This window comes from Asterias amurensis, chromosome 20, assembly GCF_032118995.1.
Source record: "Asterias amurensis chromosome 20, ASM3211899v1".
NCBI lineage: Eukaryota > Metazoa > Echinodermata > Asteroidea > Forcipulatida > Asteriidae > Asterias > Asterias amurensis.
In genome coordinates, this window is record NC_092667.1 from 2161128 (window position 1) to 2185499 (window position 24372).

The 24372-nt window shown below is 39.2% G+C and overlaps 2 protein-coding genes across 2 annotated transcripts; both read right to left on the reverse strand.

Annotated features, from left to right (window-relative positions):
- Positions 1 to 128: 128 nt before the first annotated feature.
- On the reverse strand, positions 129 to 13538 carry LOC139952207 (ethanolaminephosphotransferase 1-like). Its single transcript, XM_071951260.1, has 9 exons — positions 13292 to 13538; positions 11186 to 11254; positions 10493 to 10685; positions 8926 to 9194; positions 8085 to 8193; positions 7908 to 7956; positions 7022 to 7202; positions 6233 to 6415; positions 129 to 5344 (listed from the first exon to the last, which is right to left on the reverse strand). Exons 1-9 carry the CDS (start codon positions 13514 to 13516, stop codon positions 5249 to 5251), a joined length of 1374 nt encoding a protein of 457 aa, XP_071807361.1. The 5' UTR covers positions 13517 to 13538; the 3' UTR covers positions 129 to 5248.
- Positions 13539 to 14993: 1455 nt separating this feature from the next.
- On the reverse strand, positions 14994 to 24074 carry LOC139952208 (DGAT1/2-independent enzyme synthesizing storage lipids-like). Its single transcript, XM_071951261.1, has 7 exons — positions 23962 to 24074; positions 21877 to 22258; positions 20490 to 20657; positions 19646 to 19839; positions 19236 to 19375; positions 18492 to 18555; positions 14994 to 17403 (listed from the first exon to the last, which is right to left on the reverse strand). The coding sequence occupies exons 2-7, from the start codon at positions 22193 to 22195 to the stop codon at positions 17317 to 17319; spliced, it is 972 nt and encodes a 323-aa protein (XP_071807362.1). The 5' UTR covers positions 22196 to 22258; positions 23962 to 24074; the 3' UTR covers positions 14994 to 17316.
- Positions 24075 to 24372: the final 298 nt, after the last annotated feature.

Sequence of the window (24372 nt, forward strand, 5' to 3'; positions counted from 1 at the left end):
TCTTTAAAAAATGTTAATAGGGCGATCTCTACGACGAGAAAGAGCGATATAATAAAATCTGCAAACCGCAGTTTAATTCATTTTTCATAGTTTTAAAACAAATTCATGCAGAATAAAACAATGTTTTTAGAAGGGAAAACAAAAGCAGAATATAATTTAAAATGGCCCAATAAGCTTTGTAAAACTTTGGCAGCAAATGTTATTGTAGTGAAAATAATAACAAAACCATGCAGCTTAAAAAAACCATTGCAGTCAAGAATCTCAAGAAAATTGAGGTTTAAAGGCAGTGGACACTATTGGTAATTACTCAAAATAATTATCAGCATAAAACATTTCTTGGTGACGAGTAACAGGGAGAGGTTGATGGTATAAAACATTGTGAGAAACGGCTCCCTCTGTAATGCCATAGTTTTCGAGAAAGAAGTAATTTTCCACGAATTTGATTTTGAGAACTCAGATTTATAGAACTTGAAGTCTCAAAATCACCCATCTAAGCGCACACAACTTCGTGTGACAAGGGTGTATCTCAACATAAGCATAAAATAACGAGCGTGTGAAAATGTGTGCAAAATTGGTCATCGAAGTTGCGAGAAAACGATGAGAGAAAAAACACCTTTGTTGGACGAATTTGTGTGCTTTCAGATAGGTATAAAAGACTTCTAGCTAGAAGTCTTTTATTATTTTAGTGAGAAATTACCTCTTTCTCAAAATCTATGCTACTTCAGAGGGAGCCGTTTCTCACAATGTTTATACTATCAACAGCTCTCCAATGCTCGTTACCAACTCAGTTTTTAGGTTAATATTTGTTTTGAATAATTACCAAACTTGTCCCTTCCCTTCAAGTGTCCATAACAACAGTCATAGCTGTAGCCACAACTTTGGCTACAGCAGTCAGCCCTAGTGTCTGGCATCAGTAACACCCAACAACGATGTCATATGCTCATTTATATAACATTTTTGTTTAATCGTGGAGCTATAGCTCCATGGTTTAATACATTCTTTAAAAACAGTAATGATACATTCTTATCAAATCTATTATTTTTTTATGCAAGTAACTATAATCACCCATCAACACTCAAGCAATGTATGAATTATTATAATTCATTTTAAATATTTGATCAATTAAAATATTGAAGAAAACTTAGCCATCATTGTGTAGCGGGAAGTTTGAGTTGATGCACAAATTAAAATAGGCACTACAAAGTGTACAGTACGGTATGATCATTGCACTCTATTTTAATATATATATTAATGTTTAGTTGAAACCAACAACTTGCTTAAAGACACTGGACACTATTAGTAATTGTCAAAGACCAGTCTTCTCACTTGGTGTATCTCAACATATACATAAAATAACATACCTGTGAAAGTTTGAGGTCAATCGGTCGTCCAAGTGAAAGAAAAAACACCCAAGTGAAAGAAAAAACACCCTTGTCACACAAAGTTGTGTGCTTTTGGATGGTTGATTTCGAGACCTCAAATTCTAAATTTGTGGTCTCAAAATCAATTTCGTGGAAAATACTTCTTTCTCGAAAACTACGACACTTCAGAGGGAGCCGTTTCTCACAATGTTTTATACCGTCAATCTCCCCCCATTACTTATTACCAAGTAAGGTTTTATGCTTTTAAACTTTTTGAGTAATTACCAATAGTGTCCACTGCCTTTAAATAAAAAAATAACCCAACTGTAACAAGTATAACTCACAAACTCTGTTTGAAATAAACTGTTCATCTAAAACTCAAATTCTATATAACATGTATCAATTTGGTGATAGTTTGCTTATGTACTGGGTCCAATCTTATGTCTCGTTCTTACTGTAGTCAAAGAATAGACCTCTATCACAGTTCGGCCATCTTGATTTTCTCCCATTCAAATCAATGTAACTAAACTGAGGCTGGAAGAAGAATATTAACATCCATGACTATCGTTGGAAACATGACCAGGGAACATGACCAAGATGGTGGCAGCATGATAAAGGTCTATCGGCGCTTACAGAAGCAGTGCATTCTGCACTTACGTAAAGCGTAACACAGATTAGCTGAAATTTTGGCTTGTGGGCATGCGTACTCTGACCACCTACAAATCATTCTATGCTTACACAGCTATAGCCACTATGGGACTGATAACTTGAAGCATGGAGGGTTGAACTAAGTCTTCAGACATTTAAACAATATTTATCAATAATTTACTTTTACAAATTTTACTTTTTACTAAAATGCACAACTGAAATCTTAATTGACATTTGGCAACTTTTTTTTAAATGAAGCTTTACAAATATCAACTAGTTTTCATGCAATGGGCGGAATAGAATTGTCATAATATGGACTCTACCATTTCCCAAGAGAGTAGCTTAGTGAAATGGAACAATCCAGAAGGACACAAAATAAATTTTAAAAAAGTGAACCATGCAGCAAGATATAAAACCAAGTTGTTTACAATTTCACTTTTTTGCAACCCTATTTTACATTAAAGGAACACGTTGCCTTGGATCGGACGAGTTGGTCTATTAAAAGCGTTTGAAACAGTTTGTTATGAAATGCATATGGTTAGAGAGATGTTTTAAAAGTAGAATATAATGATCCACACAAGTATCACTCGAAATTGCACGGTTTTCCTTTTACGTTGCGAACTATCACGGTCGGCCGACCTTGTAAGTTGACAGGGTTAAAAAAAAAACACGCAATTTCGAGGAATATTTGTGTAGATCATTATATTCTACTTTTACAATATCTTTCTAACCATATCAATTTACAACAAACGGTTACAAACGCTTTTCAAAGACCAACTTGACCGATCCAAGGCAACGTAATCCTTTAAGATCAATATATTTATCAGAAACATTGCCTGATGTTCTTGTAGCATGTCAAAGGCACTGGACACCTTTGGTAATTGTCAAAGAAAATGTTTCATACTATCAATAGCTCTTCTTGGCTCTTTTACCAAGTAAGTTTTTATGCTAACAGTTATTTTGAGTAATTACCAATAGTAGCCAGTGCCTTTAAAGGCAGAGGACACTATTGGTAATTGTCAAAGACTAGCCTTCACAGTTGGTGTATCTCAACATATGCATAAAATAACAAACCTGTAAAAATTTGAGCTCAATAGGTCATCGAAGTTGCGAGATAATAATGAAAGAAAAATAACCCATGCAACACGAAGTTGTGTGCGTTTAGATGGTTGATTTCGAGACCTCAAGTTCTAAACTTGAGGTCTCGAAATCAAATTCGTGGAAAATTACTTCTTTCTCGAAAACTCTGGCACTTCAGTGGGAGCCGTTTTTCACAATGTTTTATACCATCAACCTCTCCCCATTACTCGTCACCAAGAAAGGTTTGATGGCAATAATTATTTTGAGTAATTACCAATAGTGTCCACTGCCTTTAATTATTAATAATCCATAGCTTAATCAACTGAGCTTAATTTATAGTGATTGATACAACCACATTAACAATATCCCTGTCTCCAAGTCTGTACATTTGATATAAAAACAAACCAACTCAAAATAAAGTTGTTTAAAAAAATAAATTCAAAAGAGCTTACATGTATATTTGGTTGTAGCGTAACGACAATTTAAGCCCTTAAAGGATGGCTGCAGTGTTTTTAAAAATAATTTAAACGATTAAACATGACTTTTTAATTTTGAAATACTTGTTATTATTTTTTATTAAATGAGCAAGTATTTTAAAAATGGTTTTCAAGAGATTATGGGAACCCACCCCGCCCCTAAAAGGGAGCCTTCATTTGCATAAACGTGACGTCATGTCAGGAACCCGAGCCGTTGGGCCCCCTGGCTGTGTGCATATAGAGACATGTGCACTGTGTGGCCTAGTACCTAGGCGAGTGTAGTTAGGGACCAGACTCTTTTTGCCGACGATATGTTTGAATTCCCGACATGACATCGATGGTAGGGGGGCGGTAACAATCCACAAAAAGGGGGGGGGATGACTTATTCGCTAATTACGCAAGTGAGATGTGTCGGGGAAAAAACAAAACACTGCAGCATCCTTTTAATAACTTTGCCGACACTGATTGGCAACAAATAATTTTTGGTTGAAAATTAATCGGTTGACTTGCGCTCAACTCCTGCAAAACATTCGCTGCCAAAACAGCTATGTTAAGTCAAAATTCATATCGCATGCGCCTTCAATAAGAACCGGGCTTTATTCATTGTTTACATGTAAATCACATTCGTTTTTTTGGTATCAGTTGTTCAACCTCAGTTTCACAATACCTCTGCCAAACAAGGTTAAACAGAAAGCTAGTGTGTAACATCATCGTCGTCAAAGCATAGCTGTTCTTCATTGTTCTAAGAAACAAAAAAATGATATTCATGCATTAAAGGAACACGTTGCCTTTGATCGGTCGAGTTGGTCTTTGAAAAGCGTTTGTAACCGTTTTTTATAAAATGCATATGGGTAGAAAGATGTTGTAAAAGTAGAATACAATGATCCACACAAACATGCCTCGAAATTGCGTGGTTTTCCTTTTACCTCGTCGACTAACACGTCGGCCATTTATGGGGGTCAAAATTTTGACTCCCATAAATGACCGACCGTGTTAGTTCGCACTGTAGAAGGAAAACCACGCAATTTCGAGGCAAACTTGTGTGGATCATTGTATTCTACTTTTAAAACATCTTTCCAACCATATGCATTATATACAAAACGGTTACAAACGCTTTTGTTTTGACCAACTCGTCCGATCCAAGGCAACGTGTTCCTTTAAAGAACATGAAGGGCCTTGTGCACATTGGATTGTCCCTTGAGAAATATCTTCACTCTTCACTAAAAACCTCCTCTGTTATAAATAAGCGTAGGTGACTAGTGAAATTTACTACTCGAGCCGCGCATAGTTTTGACTAATTTTTAATTTCCAAGATGCATTGCGGCATATCGTTTGCAGCAGGCACGATATTATAGTAAAATTCCTACTGAAAGGATTAAAGGATTGCGTCATTGATGTCTGATTGTGTTGTTATAAAATTATATTGTCGTGAATAGTTGTATGAGCGTCACAATTTGTCAGAAAATTGCGACTACTTTTGCAGTAGCCGTGGCAGCATGATTAATAGATTAGTTGAAAAACGGTAGTCGCAACTCGACTGAGCAATCAATAGTCGCGACTATGACACTAGTCACCCAGGCTTACTCTGTTAAAAGTTAACAAAATCCATTAGGCAAGTACCAACCCTTGATGTTCAAACTGTTGTTGTATTGTCTGAAGTTTTCTCATGAGCTCCACACACCCTTATTTTTTGACACCATTGGTCATTCTTGAAGACTTTGGAGCACGCTTCACCAGCGAGAATACATGAATGTTAAAATGATCTGCCAACTCCGACACCTGTGAAAAGAAAATGTTATAGCATAAGAGATCATCAAAGGCAGTTAACAGGTATTCATTAATACCCTGGACGGGTTCGATAATCAAATTGGTGGAGAGCGTGTCACGTGGGGGTGTTTAAACGGTTGATAAAGCGAAGCTGAAGCTGTTTAAGACCGGCTGGCTTTGCGTGTTGGGTGCGCAAGCTTATGTACGCCAATTTAAATTACGCAAAACGCAATTCAAAGCTATTAGTAACAGCACGTAATATGTGTGTACACACGCAAATACACACCAACTGTTGGCACAAAAGATTTTTACACAAGTTTTTTTTAATTCGCAAAAGAAACAGTGTCACATTGTTAGATTATTTCGCTTTTTAACATAAAGGCATTTATGAAGGGGAATGAAAGAGTAGTGACTCACTGGCCATGTGATAAAGGCCCTCGCCTTTGGCTCGGGCTTTATCACACGGCCACGACCCTGCCTGTTTTAAACTGCCGTCTTATGATCACTGAGACGAAAATTATTTTCATGACTTTGTTTTACTCATTTCTCAAAAACTACAGCACCTCAGCAAGTAATATTTTCAGGGAAGCTTTCTACTATCATTATCTTCAAACTGTGTAAGTTTAGTGTAAATCTGTAAACACTGTTTTTTTGTCCTACAAAAAGTACATAGACCCTTTAAAGATGAAATTCCAGCCCTGGGCTTTGCTCCGCTAAAAACTCATTATCTTCAAACTGTGTAAGTTTAGTGCAAATCTGTAGACACTGTGTTTTTTGTCCTACAAAAAGTACATAGACCCTTTAAAGATGAATTTCCAGCCCTGGGCTTTGCTTCGCTAAAAACTTATTCTCCAACATTTTAAAAGAAGAGGGGATTAAATAAATAAAAGTTTAACTTACCACATTAACTCCGAAGTGAACATGTGCCAAGACAACAAGAGCAGTGAGACCATATAAAAGATAAACTTCCGTTTCACCGATGCCAAAGCCGAGACTCACTACCGCCACGCCAACCACGGGTGATAACAACCAGTTCAAAGTTTCTGCTTTGGTGTCCGTCATTTGACTGATGATCAGCCGACACTATAAGGACACATAAAAACACCTTGTAACTCAAGTAGGCTGGGGGGGGGGGCGGCTGGGTTGATGCAAATTGTTGTGAACTCGAGTCGGTGACTTGGACTCGGGTCAGACTCAAGTCGCAAATTTCACTGACATGGGACATGACTTGACTTGGGAGAAAATGACTTGAGACCTTACAATTGGCAATGTCAGTAGGTGGACCAACCTATGGACGTGAAATGCACAGTGTATGTACTTGTTTGCGCAAAGAAACAGTGTATTCTTCCCTACAATCCGTTTAGAACAGCTGGGTGTAGAAGTAGTGCCATATTATTTTATTATTGTTAGACGGCTGGAAAAAGAGTCTGTACGGGTTTGTCTACTGTTTCAAGAATTTGTATAATATTTACATAAATTGTCTCAAATTTTAGTGAAAAATGAATACTTTTGACTTAAATAGGCCCATGCTTCATCATGAGATTGGGCTTATTTTGGGACATTATGTGAATTGGCTTGACTTTTGGAAAATTTGACTTGTGACTTGAGTTGACTTGAGAAAAAATTACTTGGTTACAATACTGTTGATGTATGTGAATATTATTGCACAACACAAAGAGTTTTACTTACGCATATATTGGACATTGTGATGCCAACAGTCAAGCAAAACAATCTTGGTTCTCTTTGTAAAATAGCTATTGGTGACAGTGCCGCCCACAGAGTTAATGTCCCTAATAGAATGGTTGGAGAGATTGCTGGCTCGAGGGCGGCGTACAAAGATCGATTCTTCCCAGTTCCATCTCTGTAGGATCTGAACATAAACAAAGCAGCAACAATTTTCAGTTTAAACAGTGGCTACAGAATGCTCAGAAATATATAGTTGCTACATTTTTGTAATAGATGCAGTCCGTAGGAAGCAGAAAAAACCTCACGTTAAAACATGGTAAAAATGTTTTTTTCCCCGAAACACTCCGAGCCAAAATTTTCAAAAACGTGAGGCCAAACAAACCCGCGTGACAAAGGAATCGTAATGTCATCGGCGCTATTTGATGTGGAATATAGCGCCCTCAATTGGCCAAAGCTGGAGAACTGTGTACAAACCCAATTGGGGGAAATTTCCACGAACGTCAATCATCACTATGCAGCTTGTATTTAGTGTAAACATATGACACTTGTGTTATCAATATAAGTCACAAGGGAAAATGGGTTAATCTTAAAATGATTTTTTGGATTAAACGAAGAATTGACAAGAGTGGGATTCGAACCAACGACCTCCTTTTGGTTATCCCCTGGCTGCCCCTTCCCAGGTTGTATCTTAATTTGGGTGTGATCCCTGGCTACACGGCAGTTAACGGCTGCCGACTGGCACCCTGAACAAAGATTGTGACAAAATAGGGACACCGCCAACATAGGGCTAGATAGCTCAGTTGGTAGAGCGCCGGCACGTTAAACCGGAGGTCGTTGGTTTGAATCCCACTCTAGTCATTCCCAACAATTATATTATTATATTACTTACAGGTAGACATTCCAGACTGTGGTTGGTATAGAACTTAGTATAGAGCCACCTGGAAAGAAAGATCAACAAGAAACTAGATTAACTCATTTTTAGTTGAAGACAATCTTATGGGTACTACTTTAAGAAAATGTTGATTACTGTGAACGACCCCTCAGGTAAAAAAAATGTAAACCTCACCTATTACTGTTAATGTGAAGAGATACCTGAACTCAAAACCAAAGATATGACTTCCTTTCCAGATCTCATATCCAAAGATAGATGTAACTACATACAGCAGAGCCAACGTCTGTAATGGAAGACAAAAACAACAATGAGATATAAAGTCAAAACACAGATACAGTTCCTTCAGATGGGACATAAATCCGTTGGTCCTGTGTGTTGTGTAATGCATGTGAATCACCAAGTGCACATATCGTACAGAGAAGGGGTTCGCACTGATGTTCCTGATGTTTGTGCCACAGCACCTTATAGATCATTACATGGTTTTATGTAAAAGGAGTAGGTCTTATAATTCAAATGTAGTCCACATTCCTTGCAGGAAATACTCTATGTTAAAGCCCCTTGAGCGTCACTGAGTGATGAATATGAGCCACTTTTATTTTTATTATTATTAAAGACACTGGACACTATTTGTAATTGTCAAAGACCAGTCTTCTCACTTGGTGAATCTCAACATATGCATAAAATAACAAACCTGTGAAAATTTCAGCTCAATCGGTCATCGAAGTTGCGAGATATTAGTGAGAGAAAAAACACCCTTGTCACGCAAAGTTGTGTGCTTTCTGAGCCTTGATTTTGAGACCTCAAGTTCTAAATCTGAGGTCTCGAAATCTAATTCGTGGAAAATTACTTCTTTCTCGAAAACTATGTCACTTCAGAGGGAGCCGTTTCTCACAATGTTTTATACTATCAACCTCTCCCCATTACTCGTTACCAAGTAAGGTTTTATGCTGATAATTATTTTGAGTAATTACCAATAGTGTCCACTGCCTTTAAGACTGATTATACGTGTACCTACCAACTGGCTGACATCGTAGACCCACGGTAGAAACATGACTCCGGTCAGATACTTCTCCCAATGTGATATATAGAAAGTGGCCATGACGACACAAACAATCAAATACAACACCCACACGTTGGCACCAAAGTCATCTCCGCTTCGTCCGAATATAGAGAAGACACCCATAGGTAGGAGGCATGCGATAATGCTGTCACTCCCATGGTCGAAGAGCTCGCCTAGTGGGGTGCTAGAATTAGTACGTCTTGCTTGCTTGCCGTCTATGCCATCTGGATTATACAAATAAAAAAATCATGTCAACATACTTAAGATGGGAGGAAGGTAATAATAACAATAATAGCTCAGGTCCATCACACAGTGACGCTCACCGCGCTTCAACATTATTACCCCTGGTCACTGGGCCTTAAATCATTCCTTAAACCATCTCAACTCCCTGGGGAGTATACAGCCTGTGCCGCTAGATATGTAGCAGACTAAGACAATCAATCACAAGAACCATCTCTGCCCATGTACACCCCTGGGTGGAGAGAAGCAACTATAGTTTTGTGTCTTGCTCAGGGACGCAAAGTGTCACGGCCAGGACTCCAACCCACACTCTGCTGAACAGAAACACCAGAGCTTGAGTTCGGTGCTCTTATCCGCTCAGCCAGGACACCCCCATGGTATGACTAAAAGGAGAAACTACTCGGCCTTGGTGCCCCTTTAAAATTTCCCCATAGACTTCAAGGTTTTCCAAGGGCCAAGGGCAATGCCCTTCTCAAAATGAAAATGGCCTTGCCCTCTCATAGGTAATATTGAGGCCTGGAAGTTTATCTTTGAGAGGGCAAGGCCATTTTTCATTTTGCAAAGGGCACTTCAATTGGAAAACCTTGAAGTCTATGGGAAACTTGTGTAAGGGCACCAGGGCCAAGTTCAGGGGCAACAGAGGCAATTGGCCCCTGTGGCCTTGGTGCTATTCCAGGGCTGCACAATGTCAAGATTGGATTTCAAGCTACACAGGCCAAGGTAAACAGGAGACTTGAAGCCTTGCTACTGATACTTTCAACATCCGATGAGCAAATCGTGAATCATGAGATGAAAGTAAAAACACCCTTGTTGCACAAAAGCAAAGATTATAGAGCGCCGAAGGTGCAAGATGCGGAATTGAAGCTTTATCAATTGTTGGAACGTGAAATCTGCATGGGCGCCATTTCAGCAAGTAAATGTTTTGTTTCCCATTGATAGGAATGGTCATTGTCTGCAATGATTTGCAATGATCTATTGTTGTATCAAAAGAGTTACTTGCCGATATGGCGTCCGAAAGTGGGATTTCACATTTCAGCCTGAGTTCTGCATCTTGCGGCTTCGGTGCTTTATAATCTTTGCACAAAAGGCTTCAGGCTTGAGTCAGATTCAAATCAGATTTATCAGATTCAAATATTTGAGTCAGAAATTCCCTCTTTCTCAAAAACTATGATACTTCAGAGGGAGCCGTTTCTCACAATGTTTTTGACTATCAACAAGTAGGTGTTTATGCTAACAATTATTTTGAGTAATCACCAAAGATATTCAATGCCTGTTTACCTACCTAGAGTGTGTGCCACGAATTGTCCGATACCTAGCAGTAGGAATAAAACATTGGGGATGGTTTCATACTGAGGATGGAGGCGACTGGAGGCTTTGTATGACCAGTCGACAATGGACAATATGATGAAGCTCGTGACTAAGATGAGAAAACCCGCAAAGGTCAACAGGTTCGGTGCTACCCACTCAGGAAACATCTGTGTTAATCAAAACAAATAAATATTTACAAAATAAGATAAATAATAATGATTACACTATTTAGAGAGCGCTAAATACATGTTTCTAAGCGCTATAACCAGATTGACAAAACAGATGGGTTTTAAGTTGAGATTTAAAAGTGTCCAAAGAAGGAGCTGCTTGAATGTGGGAGGGTAGCTTGTTCTAAAGTGTTGGAGCTATGACTGAAAAAGCATGATCGCCATAGTGTGACATGGTACAGGGTCCCTGGGAAAGCTGGAAAGGAGCGATTGAAGATTGAAGAGCGAAGGCATCGGGTAGCTGAAAAAAAGTGAAGATGAAAGAAGGGCAACAAGGTCTTTGAGATATATTACTGAGGCAAAAATAAACTATTCCAGTTATCATTATTCTGGCCTGACCCACCTTGTTGGGCTGATTATGAATATGAAACTGAATGTCTTTGGTTATAGATCCCTGCAAAACTATTTAATCTTGGACCAGGTTCGATTCCTATATTTACCTTAACAACAGTGTTCCAAAACGGATGCATAATGTAGATAGATACTGGTGAGGTATCAACCGCACTATACTGTAACGACAACAAAGCAATTCATTGTTTGTTAAAAATCATTATGAAGACTGGCCTTATTATACAAAATAATAAACTTCACTTAAAATTAAACTAAAGGCACTGGGGTGGATTTCACAAAGGTAGTCCTAACTTAGGACTAGTCCTAGGCAATGCTAAGAGATAGGACCAGTCCTAAGTTAGAATGAGTTACTGGTCCTAACTTAGGACCAGCCCTATCTCTTAGCATTGCCTAGGACTAGTCCTAAGTTAGGACTACCTTTGTGAAATCCACCCCTGGACACTATGGTAGAAGGCCTGTATGCTTTATTTTTGAAAGGACAAGGGCACCAAGGCATTTTCTCCTTTGAAATGGGCACCCTATGAGGAAACTGTAAATTTCTACTGGATTATTTTAACATTTAAGGGCTCACCAAGGCAATGACCGGGGGCATGGAGGCAACTGCCCTTGTTGCCACTGTGAATTAAATGGGCCTGTGGTACTTACTCAAAATATATTATATATAAGCATACAAACTAACTTGGTAAAAGAGCAAAGGAGACCTGTTGATACTGGGTGCGTTCGATTAGCTTCCCTGGCCCTGGGTCTACCCCGCGGTGCTCACTCGGGTGAGCCCCTGACAAGAGCTAATCGAACGATCACTCACCGCTCTCGTAGTGGCGTCAAGCGCCTGGGGCCAGCCCCCAAGTGACCCACTCCACAAGCAGAGCACTGGGGGCTGACCTGAATGAGCCCCTGGAATGACGTCAAAGCTATTCGAACACACCGGGGGCAAACCGGGGTCGAACCAGGGAAGCTAAACGAACGCACCCACTATAAACAATGTGAGAAACTGCACTCTCTGAAGTAACCAGGCAACATAGATTTTGAGTAAGAGTAGGCTGGGAGGTAATTTCCTACTATATTTGAATTTGAAAATTACTTCAGCTCAGGCCTGGAGCTTTATTGGGCATCTGGGATTCTGAGAACATGCGAGAAAGCACTCCAACTGTGCAACAACCCTACTCATAGAACTACATGTATGACTTGAGGTTCATTCCGTGCTACCTATCGTCCCCACCTTTCCACGAACAGCGGAACGAACCTCATTATCTGATCATAGTTCTATGGAGGAAGAACCTTCATAAAGAGTACCCTTGCTCTAGCACCAACCAAACACAAAGTCTTCTTTATTCAATTCAAGTCTTTAGTTAGTTTACTCGAAGACAAATGAAGAATTTTCCTTCTTTTTTAAGGAGAGGAAAACTAGGCCATATATACAGGGCCTACTTCTAGAAACTATTATAAGGCTCCCCATGAGCCTTTTATAGGGGTCTAATATTTTGGACCTCCATAAAAATAAAGCGTTGAGCATATCGAGAAGTCAAAAACCGTGCGATGCGGCAGAAAAACAACAGTGAGTACCAAGCAGAAAATTTCATTTTTTGAAGAATACAAGCATCATGAATATATATTGAGTGTGTTGGGAAAGTTTTGGGTGTGTAGTACAAAGGAAACTTTAGTAATTGAAGGCGAACGGTCGTAAAACTTTCACATATCAACGCCGATTTTAAAAACGTATAGCGTCAAGGAGGTCCACAATTTTAGACCCCTATAGGCTCACAGAGGGGAGCCTTATAGTTTCTAGAAGTATATAGGGCCTATGTCATGTAGGTCTACCGTACTAGGCCTAGGAGAAGGAGGAAATACTTTTTTTTTTTAACTTATATATAATATAAATAAAATTAAAAAGATAACTGAGCCGGCTATTTATTTAGTAACTTTTAAGGAAAACCCACATAGTCCCCAGGTACTGTAGGAACTACACATGGAAGGGCCCGGTCCGGGCACCGAATAACCGGGGTCCACAGAATTAAGTGAAGGGCAGGAACAGAACCAAGCACTGGGCCAGCCCGACTAGTGTCACTGTCACTGTCAGACATCATGCCCACGTTACGGGTAGGCATGACGGGAATGTCCACCAACATCCCCCGGCCCGCGCCATATCAAATGACCGATCAACATAATTTATGCATCGAAAGAACTACGCAATTTACCTTGTATTTGTCAAATCCTAGCAGATGTTTCTCGGTCAGATATACATTATTCTTTCCTCCTCCAGCGTGTTTACTCTTGCTGGGTGCCATGTTGATTGTAAATGTTTTCTCCGGTCCAGTGTACGACGTCGCTGTGTTACTGTCTGTTAGTGTTATCTTCGCGTGTGTTTTGATCGGATCTCCCATGCCCAAACCTTCGTATTGAACATGCGTTTTTCTATGCATATGTACTTTGTACAACACACAGTACATGCGTGTCATTGTGTAAACTCGGTATGCGAAAAGAGTATAGCGCCCTCATGTGAACTTTTTTTTTTTTGCATTTCCTTTTTTTGTATACCTTAAGTTTTTGAAACCATTAATTAAACTGTGTACAATAAAATAAAATGTGAACATGTGATTTCAAAATGTGTTCGCATTTTTTACATTATAACGCACAGTACATGCATATGTCATTGTGTAAAGTACACACACAAGTATAAAGAACATAGCGCCCTCTTTTGAAAGATTTTTCTTCTCTTTTTAAGTTCCAAACTTTAAAGAAAAAGTATACCTATGGTTTTTAAGACCGTTTGATTGTTTTAATCCTATATGAATGTAGATGTTCACAACAAACTAACATGTGAACATTCCACTTCAAAATGTGGTCGTGTTCTCGAAATATCGCTGAACTAAAACCCGAATAATATGCAGTAAGAATAATCCCCAAGAGTAGGCCTACACAATAAGTTGAGCATGCTTTCAAGTTAAACTTTGCGGCCAATCTTTTCACATAACCACATTACTTAGAATTCATAAATACCTCAGACAGTTCCGCTATTCCTATTGGTGGAGAGCGCGTCACGTGGGTGTGTATAAACCTTTGTTTATGACCGGTAAAAGTGTTAATTCATGGGCGTGACACGCGACCTTGCACCTGTTCTTATAAGACAGTTTCTTCATTCCTATTGGTCGAGAGCAACGGCTTAAACAGTTGTGCCACATCACGCGATACGCGCGACGCGCACAGCATTCCCTTATAAGGAGTTGTTTACCCGAGGGCGGCTGAAGGCTTTACCATTTCATAGCTGGAGAGGTGTTGTGTTGAAAGAAATCGTTTCACAATTATTTTGCATTTATTTTACTTTTTGACCAAAAAGTGATGGTGTTTTTGACCGAAAAGGTATTTTATGAATGGGAATCAAAGTGTGTTGAATCAGTTTTCAACTAGTGGTTTTAACCCGCCGAGGCCTGGTTCTTTATAATTTACCTCGACTTCGTCTCACTAAAATTATCAAGAACCAGGCCTCGTTGGGATTAAACCACTAGTTGAAAACCTCTTCACCACACATTGATTCCCTAAGTAAAATGTTTCTCAAAATCACTTATACCATTAAAAAATACTTTGTAGTATGTTTCTCAAAATGCTGTTGGCTTCTTTTTTACCCAAGGTTTTTATTGCCAGTTAAATTTTAAGATTAAACGTTTATTATACTTCCTTTCAAGCAAAAAAATATTTATTAAAAATTAGCAGTCAACCAAAATAATAATCAACATTGTTTGTTACATGATTTGCAGGGTCTTCATATCGTATATGAATATGTTTATTTGATTCATCAGATAACCACAAAGAAACAATACCTTCATAGACCCTACTGCCTGGACCCAATTTTTATAAAGGCTGTAAGCACAAAACTTACTTAGCACATCAGAAAAAAACAGACACAGGTTGCCAAAATAACATTAGATATACACTGTTGTGACTGTGGCTGCTTAGCAAAGAACTAGGAACAACTTTTTAAACTGATCCTCCTGAGGGGGGGGGGGGGGGGGTGGGCGCTAGATTCCTTTTTCGGAATTTTGACATTATGACCGATAATGTCAAGTTTCGAAAAAAGGAATCAAGCGCCCCAGTCACTGGGTCTACCCAAAATTCACCAACTGATCACTTTTGACCATGCTTTTACAATCACTTAATCATACTAAACCCAAAACCTTTTAACTTTACTTAGCACACATTGTGAGTATAATTTAAAAAGGTACCTTTATTTTTGTTTTACCCTTACTCCGATGTGTGTGAGGTGAGGTTTGTGGTAGCACCATTTGTCATCTGCTTTTGTGCAAACAAGATTTGATATTTTATGGAAAAAAAAACTTTACAACATTTCCCTCAAATTATATCGAAAGAATGTAAAATATTAATGTTACTTGAGCAAATCATTTACCCTGTTCCCACACAATACTTAAACTGATTAACAATTGAGATGGTTACACAAATAGTACTGCATAGTTTTATATAAAAATAATAGTATTTAGTTGAACTAAATAGATAAAACATAAATCAAACAATTGAAAATAAAAATGATCATGGAACATAAGAATGATACGTTAATTACTAACAACGCTTAAATATAAGATATCAAAAGTAGCTTCTCATAAATCACTCAACTACATCCTCAGTGAAGTTCACTGCACTTCAATATCATTACCCCTGATCCCTGAGCCAATTATTTCATTCCATAAAACATCTCAGCCCCCTTTAAAGGCAGTGGACACTATTGGTAATTACTCAAAATAATTATTAGAATAACACCTTTCTTGGTGGCGAGTAATGGGGAGAGGTTGATGGTATAAAACTTTGTGAGAAACGGCTCCCTCTGAAAAGCCATAGTTTTTGAGAAAGAAGTAATTTTCCACCAATTTGATTTCGAGACCTCAGATATAGAACTTGAGGTCTCGAAATCAACCATCTAAACGCACACAACTTTGCGTTACACCAACTGTGAAGGCTAGTCTTTGACAATAACCAAAAGTGTCCACTGCCTTTAAGGGCCATAGGCCTACAGGCTCAAATGAATCTTCTGATCCTGTTCCGACCCACTTAATTCTAAGAGTACTTTTTGGATTTAAACAGGGTCATTGCTAGAGATTACTCTTACGAAACTCTTAACCAAACGCCAGTAAACAATTGTTGCACGCTTTGACAAGGGCATTGGCGTTTTGTACACTCGAGGGGGAAAATGGAACTCGAGGCGAAGCCGAGGGTGCCATTTACCCTCGAGGGTGTACAAAACCCATGGACCCCAGTCACAACATGCAACAATTGTTTTGTTATACCTTTGTATAATTGTTATTCCTCTTCTCGAAGTTCTGTTGTCATCTTCAAACATTATTACGACGGACTATTCATTGTTTAATATGAAGACGAACAAGAAACAATTCCCTCAAACCCGCAGTTGTTTCGTACACAGCGCTAGAAATCGACCGACGCCAGGAACGATCAAGGTGATGTACACCGGTGTACATCACTTTTCATGTTACCCAGCCCATCGAGCCATGTAACATGCGTTTTTGTTGCACGTCACATGATTGGTTTTCGACCAATTAAACTTCACAGTTTGTTTCCGAGGTATAACAACCACATTTGAGGAACTAGCAAACAAACATTGCACTGTTGGGCGCATGGCCATTTAAAAAAACTCTGCACAATAAGCCAAGTTTTACACAGCAAACTTGCTTGATTAAAAAATTGTGCAGGATAGCATTATGAGATAAATTATGAGAGGATAATATACAAAAAAAGAGTTGCCGTATTCATAGAAAATAAAAACAAATACACAGAATTTGAAATAAGGTTTTAACGGCAGTGGACACTATTGGTAATTACTCAAAAAACCTCACTTGGTAATGTGTAATGGGGAGAGGTTGATAGTATAAAACATTGTGGGAAACGGCCCCCTCTGAGTGACGTAGTTTTCGAGAAAGAAGTAATTTTCCATGAATTTGATTTCGAGACCCCAAGTTTACAATCTGAGGTCTCGAAATCATGCATCTGAAAGCACACAACTTCGTGTGACAAGGGTGTTTTTTCATTCACAGTTATCTCGCAACTCTGACGCAATTGAGCTCAAATTTTCACAGGTTTGTTATGTTATGCATATATGTTGAGATACACCAACTGTGAAGGCTAGGCTTTGACAGTTACCAATAGTGTCCACTGCCTTTAAAAGATATCTTTCAAATGGTGCAAGAGTGGCAACTTAGCATCACCTGATGCGGTCAAGTAGGGCTTTAAACACGTTGCCAGGGATACGCTGGTGTTGGTGGATCAGCTCTTCAATCGCATTTTGAGTCTGATAATCATAAAAAGAGAAAAGCAAAATCTATTACATAACATGACAATTAAAATTAAGAAGGCGCTATTCCATCAAGATCATAGCGCACGTGAAAGCAATTAACATGGAAAAAGGTGAATCTTTAGAACTTTACGAAAAATAGCAACAAATTCTTAAATAGCGCGTTTCACAATACCATCTCAATGCGCTTACATTAGTGCCCAGCAGCCGATTTCACGAAATGCTAGGATTAATCCTAACTCGAGTTAGGACGAGTAACCCGTCCTAACTTAGGATGGGTTCACTGCGTCCTACGTATTTGGATAAGGAACTGAACCCATCCTAAGAGTTTGGTGAGATCGACGGCTGGTCATTGGGCCAATAACATCCCTTTTATCTTTCTCAGCTCCCTGGGGAGTATACAACCAATTATGGGCAACCGTAGCGCTCCAAAAGCTTTTTCATACACAGTACCAACCTCTACCCTCACAGGTACCCTTTATACCCCTGGGTGTTGAGAAGCAATTGTAGTTAAGTATCTTGCTCAAGAAAACGACCGGGTTTCGAACCAACACTCCTATGACTTATACACCAGAACTTGAATTCAATGCTCTTAAAAGGAACACGTTGCCTTGGATCGGTCGAGTTTGTCTTTGAAAAGCATTTGTAACCGTTTGTTATAGAATGCATAAATGATTAGAAAGATATCTTAAAAGTAGAATATAATGATCCACACAAGTATCACTCGAAATTGCGTGGTTTTCCTTTTACCTTGTCGACTAACACTGTCAGCCATTTTTGGGAGTAAAATTGTTGACTCCCATAAATGGCCGACCGTGTTAGTTTGCAAAGTAAAAGGAAAACCACGCAATTTCGAGGCAAATTTGTGTGGATCATTGTATTCTACTTTTAAATAATCTTTCTAACATATGCTTTTTATAACAAACTGTTACAAACACTTTTCAAGGACAAACTTGACCGATCCAAGGCAACGTGTTCCTTTAACCACTAAGCCATGAAACCCTATACGAAATGTAGATAGAGCTGTCATGATCTATGAAATACAATGCGTGTTTATACTACTGGCTAAACAATGTAAGACATACCTTAATTGCAAGCTGGGGTGCTGTTAAAGTCGAGTCATACGGTATAGGCTTTCCAATAAAAGTCCTGCAAAACAAAAGAAAGGAATGGAGTTTCATCTTTCAAAGGGCAAGGCTATTTTCATTTTCCGAAGGGCACTTTCGTTGAAAAATCATAAAGTCTATATGGGAAACTTCTATAGGGGCATAAAGGCCAAGACCAGGGGCAACAAAGGTCATGGCCTCCTTGGCCTGCTTGTAATTCCAGGCCTGGAAAGTCTTAGGGAAACTTTTGATGGGGCACCAAGGCCCAGAAAAGGGCAACAGACGCCGTGCCCTCCAAGCCCTCCATGAAATGACACAAATGCTATATTTTAGTATTACTCAGTCAATGGTTACGAAAGAAAAAAGAATTAGCTGGTTGCAATCAGCCCCAGTCTTTGTTGACTTATTTTAATTTCTTTTGAGGTTGAACAAAGAATTAACAAGAGTGGGATTTGAACCAATTTGACCTCCAGATTACCGTGCCGGTGCTCTACCAACTGAGCTATCTAGCCCTATGTTGGCAGTGTCCCTGTTTTGTCAATATCTTTGTTCGGGGGTGCCACTCAGAAGCCATACAACCGTTAACTGCCGTGTAGCCAGGAATCACACCCAAATTACAATACAACCTGGGAAGCGGCAGCGAGGGGATCAACTAACGGGGATGCGACTTTTTGTTTGAGATATCAATATAAACCACAAGGGAAACTGACTGGGTAAACTTACTTTAATTTGACTGGAAATCCTCCATATATAGGCACTAGAGGAAGACGCGTCTTTTCATAAAGCTGAAGAAGGTTATTCCTTCCCCAAGATGGTGTCCGAAAAGCCTCTCTGCAATTCTTGGTAAATACTGGAATAATTGGCTGAAAAACAAAGAAAAATTGTACCATCAAATTACAATGAAGTCCACCAAGGGGGAGCAAATCAACAAAATTATTCAATGTTTAATTATTGCAGTTTGAATCCTATGTTTTGGCAGCGGGTACCGCAACGATACAACTGCTCTAGAATTGCAAAGATCGTGGGTTCAAATCCCACCCGAGTAATATGCCTGTGAAATTTGTTCACAAGACTCAAGGAAAGTAATAAAAAAAAAAAAATAGTCTTTATCACTGATGCAAATTTATACTGACCACTTTAGCTTCTAGAGCACATTTAGCGAAGCCGCAGCGTTTCCCCCATATAAGTTGATAATGTTCATCTCCAAACAGCGCTTCACGGACACCGCCTGGGGCTATTGCTAGAATATGCCCCTCGTCGAGAAGTTTAACACATTCTGGTACTGACCCAACAGTTGCCTGGAATACCTTCAATAGAATCTTGAAACCTGACAATAAAACAAAATCATCAGTTCAGTGAGCCTCTATGGTGAGTCACAGTGTTGTCCAGAAGTGCCGGCTGTGTCAGCGATTTCGCCAGCAATTTTGTCAGCTTCTCAGTCCTTTGCTGCTGGCTACTTTTTTTTTCTTTTTTTTCTTGTTTCTCGCCCCCCCCCCCCCCCCCCCAGTACTGTCAAACTGGAAATCTTTTAACATAAAAACTTTTCTACCATAGAACTCGGTTTCCAATCTTGCGCCCTGCTGTACTTTATACATGCGTGCATGAAGGCCAGTTTATAGTCGATCGCGCGATGGTGGAACAAGGAGCATGTTGCTGGTGAATCTTAGACCTGCAGCCGATTTCACGAAACGCTAGGATTAATCCTATCTCGAGTTGGGACAAGTAACTCGTCCTAACTTAGGAACAATCTTAAGGTCTGCATGCTACAGTACAGGGTTGGGACTCGTCCTAAGTATTAAGATTAATCCTAAAAAGTTAGGAAGAGTTTGGTGAAATCGACGGCTGGTCTTGTAGTACGGGGAGTCAACAGATTGAGCCAGAAATTGCTCATACATGTATCGCACCACTGACCATCTAGAATCTAATGTTTTTTTCGACAAAATACATGAGAAGTGAATGAACAATGAGCTAACATACCTGGAACTCCGAATAGGAATTTATCCACCACTAATTGCATGACACGGTTCTTATAAATCAGCACTTTAGCCATAATGTAGTAGAAATCTAAAGGAATGGCTCCGTGGTAATAAATAAGAACTGCAGCTCCTTCGCTCGGTATATTCTCCAATCCCTCAATTTCATAACCTGTAAAAACACAGAAAGACAATTGTAATTACCAAGAACTTTCGATAAAACAACTGAGGGGAGAAAGAACAATGAACTCTAAACATTTATAGGTTCTTATAAATCTAGAGGAATTGCTCCGTGGTAATAAATAAGCACTGCGGCTCCTTCGCTCGGACTATTCTCCAATCCCTTGATTTCATATCCTGTAAAATCATATACATGACAGTCAGAATATTCAATTTGGTTAAGCAATGTATACTCAGTGCTTACCCGAGTTCTGTGAAAAAAATGACAACAGGCATATTACTCATGTGGGATTAGAACCCACAACCTTTGCAATTCTATATCAGTGTCTTACCAACTAAACCACTGAGATTGCCCGTTGGCTAGAGGCAGTTCGAATCCCATAATGTTAGCAACAGGTATCGCAACAGTTTAATAGATGTTGAATTTGCATCGGGTATAAAGAATATAAATTTGTTTTTTTCACAGAACTCAGGAAAGTACTGAGTATACAGTGCTAACACATATCGGTGAAGGGTAAAACCAAATTCATATTATTTCTTCTCAACACAAATGGAAATAGTTTCCGGAGCGGAGAATAGACTTATAATTTTGGACTGGTTACAGCGCCCTAAAGAATTTTTCTTCTTTCCTTATGTCGTCTTTTGGGCCGAGGTTCTTCATAAAACACATGGAATGGAATGATTGGTCATTAGAGCACGTCTATCCCACCTTGGGGCCTGCGAGTGACCAGAAGAGGGACCTATTCCTTGACAATTGTCCTCTTGAAATAGGTCCCTCTTCCAGTCCCTATCAGGGGAATAGACTTGCTCTAGGGTGTCGTGGCCGAGCGGATAAGATCACCGAACTCAAGCTCTGTTCAGCAGAGTGTGGGTTCGAATCCCGGTCGTGACACTTGTGTCCCTGAGCAAGACACTTAACTATAATTGCTTCTCTCCACCCAGGGCAGGTAAATGGGTACCTATGAGGGCAGAGAGTGGTTCTTGTGATTGGTTTAGCCGAGTAGCGCATATTAATGTACACAGGCTGCATACTCCCCGCCAGGGAGCTGAGTAAGGCCCAATGACCAGGGGTAATAATGTGAAGCGCTTTGGGATGCCCTCCGGGTGTGAAAAGAGCGATATAAAAACGGGTTGTTATTATTATTATTATTATTATTAATGACCTCATTGCCAGTCCATATGTGTATACATGTACCATGAAGCTTACTTACCATGCCATATATTGCCTTGTACTTCCCAGAATGTAGCAATCATCATGCGTGCCCAGTCCCACATACCACTGCTATAATATGCATCAGCTAAGCGGTGGCGCGCCTTGTAAATATGTAGGAATAAAATGGACGCATACATAACTATCACAATCCCAATAGGTAGCACAAATGCCATGACGAGTGGCATAAACAACCATAGTAGCCATGATAAGAGGTGGTAGTCCAGGCTATCTAGACTCTGCTCAAGCCACTCTGGTAGCTGTAGCCCAAGGTTGACTGCAAGCCACTGGAGCAAGTGCTCAATGTAACGGATGAGCATCACTGTTGTTCATACAAAATCACCCAAATGACGCTTGAAGTGGAGACTACAGCGACTGATTGCCTGTGAAAAATTAGATAAAAAACATTTATCAACAATAACAGTGAAAATCTATTCAAAACAAATTTTATAACCAATCATGTATGCACATGTATCATGTTCAAGTTCTGATACTTATCGGAGTGTGGGTTTAGTTCCTGGTCAGGACACACAACCATAAGTCCTTAAGAAAGGCACTTAACCTTTATAGCCATAATTGCTTCTCTTTACACAGGTGTATAAATCGTCTCAAGCCTCTAACTCTAGTCTACCTAGTGTGAGTATGAGTATGAGAATACCTAACCCTTGTTGATAAGAACAAGTAACTGGAACCTGTACTCCGTAAAATAAATTGACAATCTGGACTGTAGCCATTTTAGCCAAATACGACCGCAGATCATAAAAGGTGGGAGGGGTAGCGAACGAACCTCACCAAACATCATGTTCTACATTAGGATTAGGTCTGCCCATGAGGATGCGTGTGTGTAGTAGGTATACTGTAGAGTCTTCACTATTGCCTTAAATAAGGTGGAGGTTGAGACAGACATTGACAGACTTAACTTTTATGCGCTGTGAAACTTAGCTTTTATTTCTACTAGACAGCCTAGTTGGTGAAGTAAGTTAGTTGACAATAGAGGATGCTATTTATATTTAAATGTGAATGTCACATATACACTATTATTTTATTAGGAAAAGTTTCCATATATCCTGCTATCACCTTTTCACTCATTTGACTTTCTTGAGAAAATTAAACACTATTTTATGTTACAATGAACAAAAAAGTGGTGGCACTGCTCTCTGCTGCATGACTGCTAGTGACAGTATACGGAAACTTTTCAAAAGGAAATTCAGTCACTGCCTGTGAACATTGACGGTGAACGTATTCATTATTTATTGAATAATATTGTTACTTCGGAAATCTTTGACTTTGTTATTCTTTTTGGAAAAGTTTCCTTATGGCGCCACCACTTTTTCATTCGATATGAAATAAAAAAGGAACTTATTTACCTGATTGATGTATCCCTTTTTGTAAAAATGAGTGAAAAAGTGGTGGCGCCATACGGAAAGTTATCCGCCAGCTGCTCACATCCATTTCCTTGCTCTGGGATCTGTGCTTTACTCGCCATTCTGTCTTGACTTAACACTTTTTGATTACACTGTTTGTGTGTTCTCTTTATGCACTTATATTAATAGAGGCTTTTGGCCCCCCTGTGCATTGATTAGGCGCTTTACAAATGGCCTTATTATTTATTAATAAAAATAAGGATAACTTTCTGTATGGCGCCACCACTTTTCACTCATTTTTACAAAAAGGGATATATCAATCAGGTAAATAAGTTCCTATATTATTTCATATCGAAAGAAAAAGTGGTGGCGCCATACGGAAAGTTATCCGTAAAGCGCCTAATCAATGCACAGGGGGGGCCAAAAGCCTCTATTAATATAAGTGCATAAAGAGAACACACAAACAGTGTAATCAAAAAAGTGTTAAGTCAAGACAGAATGGCGAATAAAGCAACAGATCCCAGATCAAGGAAATGGATGTGAGCAGCTGGCTGCTGCGTAATTTGTCAATGTCAGCAATGTCATGTCTGATGTTGTGTAAGAAAATGATATTTATTTAAATCATTATCAAGAAAAACTTAGAATAATTCATTAAAAAACAGTTGTAATCATTTTGTGTGGGCTGTGTCTGGCTTTGAGGTGACTTTCTTTTTTGAACTTACCAGCAATGTTGTCAGCGCAGAGTGAGCCCTGCCCAGTTGTGTAAAAACCAAAGTGGTGAAAACATAGATTTCTCAAGTCTACAAAGTTAAAACGGACGATAAAAATTCTTGACACACCGTTAACATTGCAGTGCGCCCTCTGTTGGCGACTAATGTCGCCGCTATTTTTGGCCCTTTTCGAAAACCCGAAAAGGGCATTTCTTTATAATTTAAACACCGACCCATTTTCTTTTTTAATCTGGAAATACTGAAATATAATTTATATCATAGGTATTCCATGAAAAAACGGGGAAGTGGCATTGATAAAACCCTATAAAAACATTTATTTGCCAAACAAACCCCCCCCCCCAAAAAAAAAATATGACAACCCATGGAGGAAGGAAACGATCGAGGCATGAAATAGCGCGATGA

Coding starts and splice junctions, on each gene's coding strand:
- LOC139952207 (XM_071951260.1), bottom strand. CDS start 13,516: ATGCATAGAAAAACGCATGTTCAATACGAAGGTTTGGGCATGGGAGAT. Junction 7,957..8,084: donor CTTCACATTAACAGTAATAG/GTGAGGTTTACA, acceptor CTTTCTTTCCAG/GTGGCTCTATACTAAGTTCT. Junction 5,345..6,232: donor TTCACTTCGGAGTTAATGTG/GTAAGTTAAACT, acceptor TTCTTTTCACAG/GTGTCGGAGTTGGCAGATCA.
- LOC139952208 (XM_071951261.1), bottom strand. CDS start 22,195: ATGCTCATCCGTTACATTGAGCACTTGCTCCAGTGGCTTGCAGTCAAC. Junction 19,840..20,489: donor ATTCCTATTCGGAGTTCCAG/GTATGTTAGCTC, acceptor TTTTATTGTCAG/GTTTCAAGATTCTATTGAAG. Junction 19,376..19,645: donor GTGCTCTAGAAGCTAAAGTG/GTCAGTATAAAT, acceptor TTTGTTTTTCAG/CCAATTATTCCAGTATTTAC.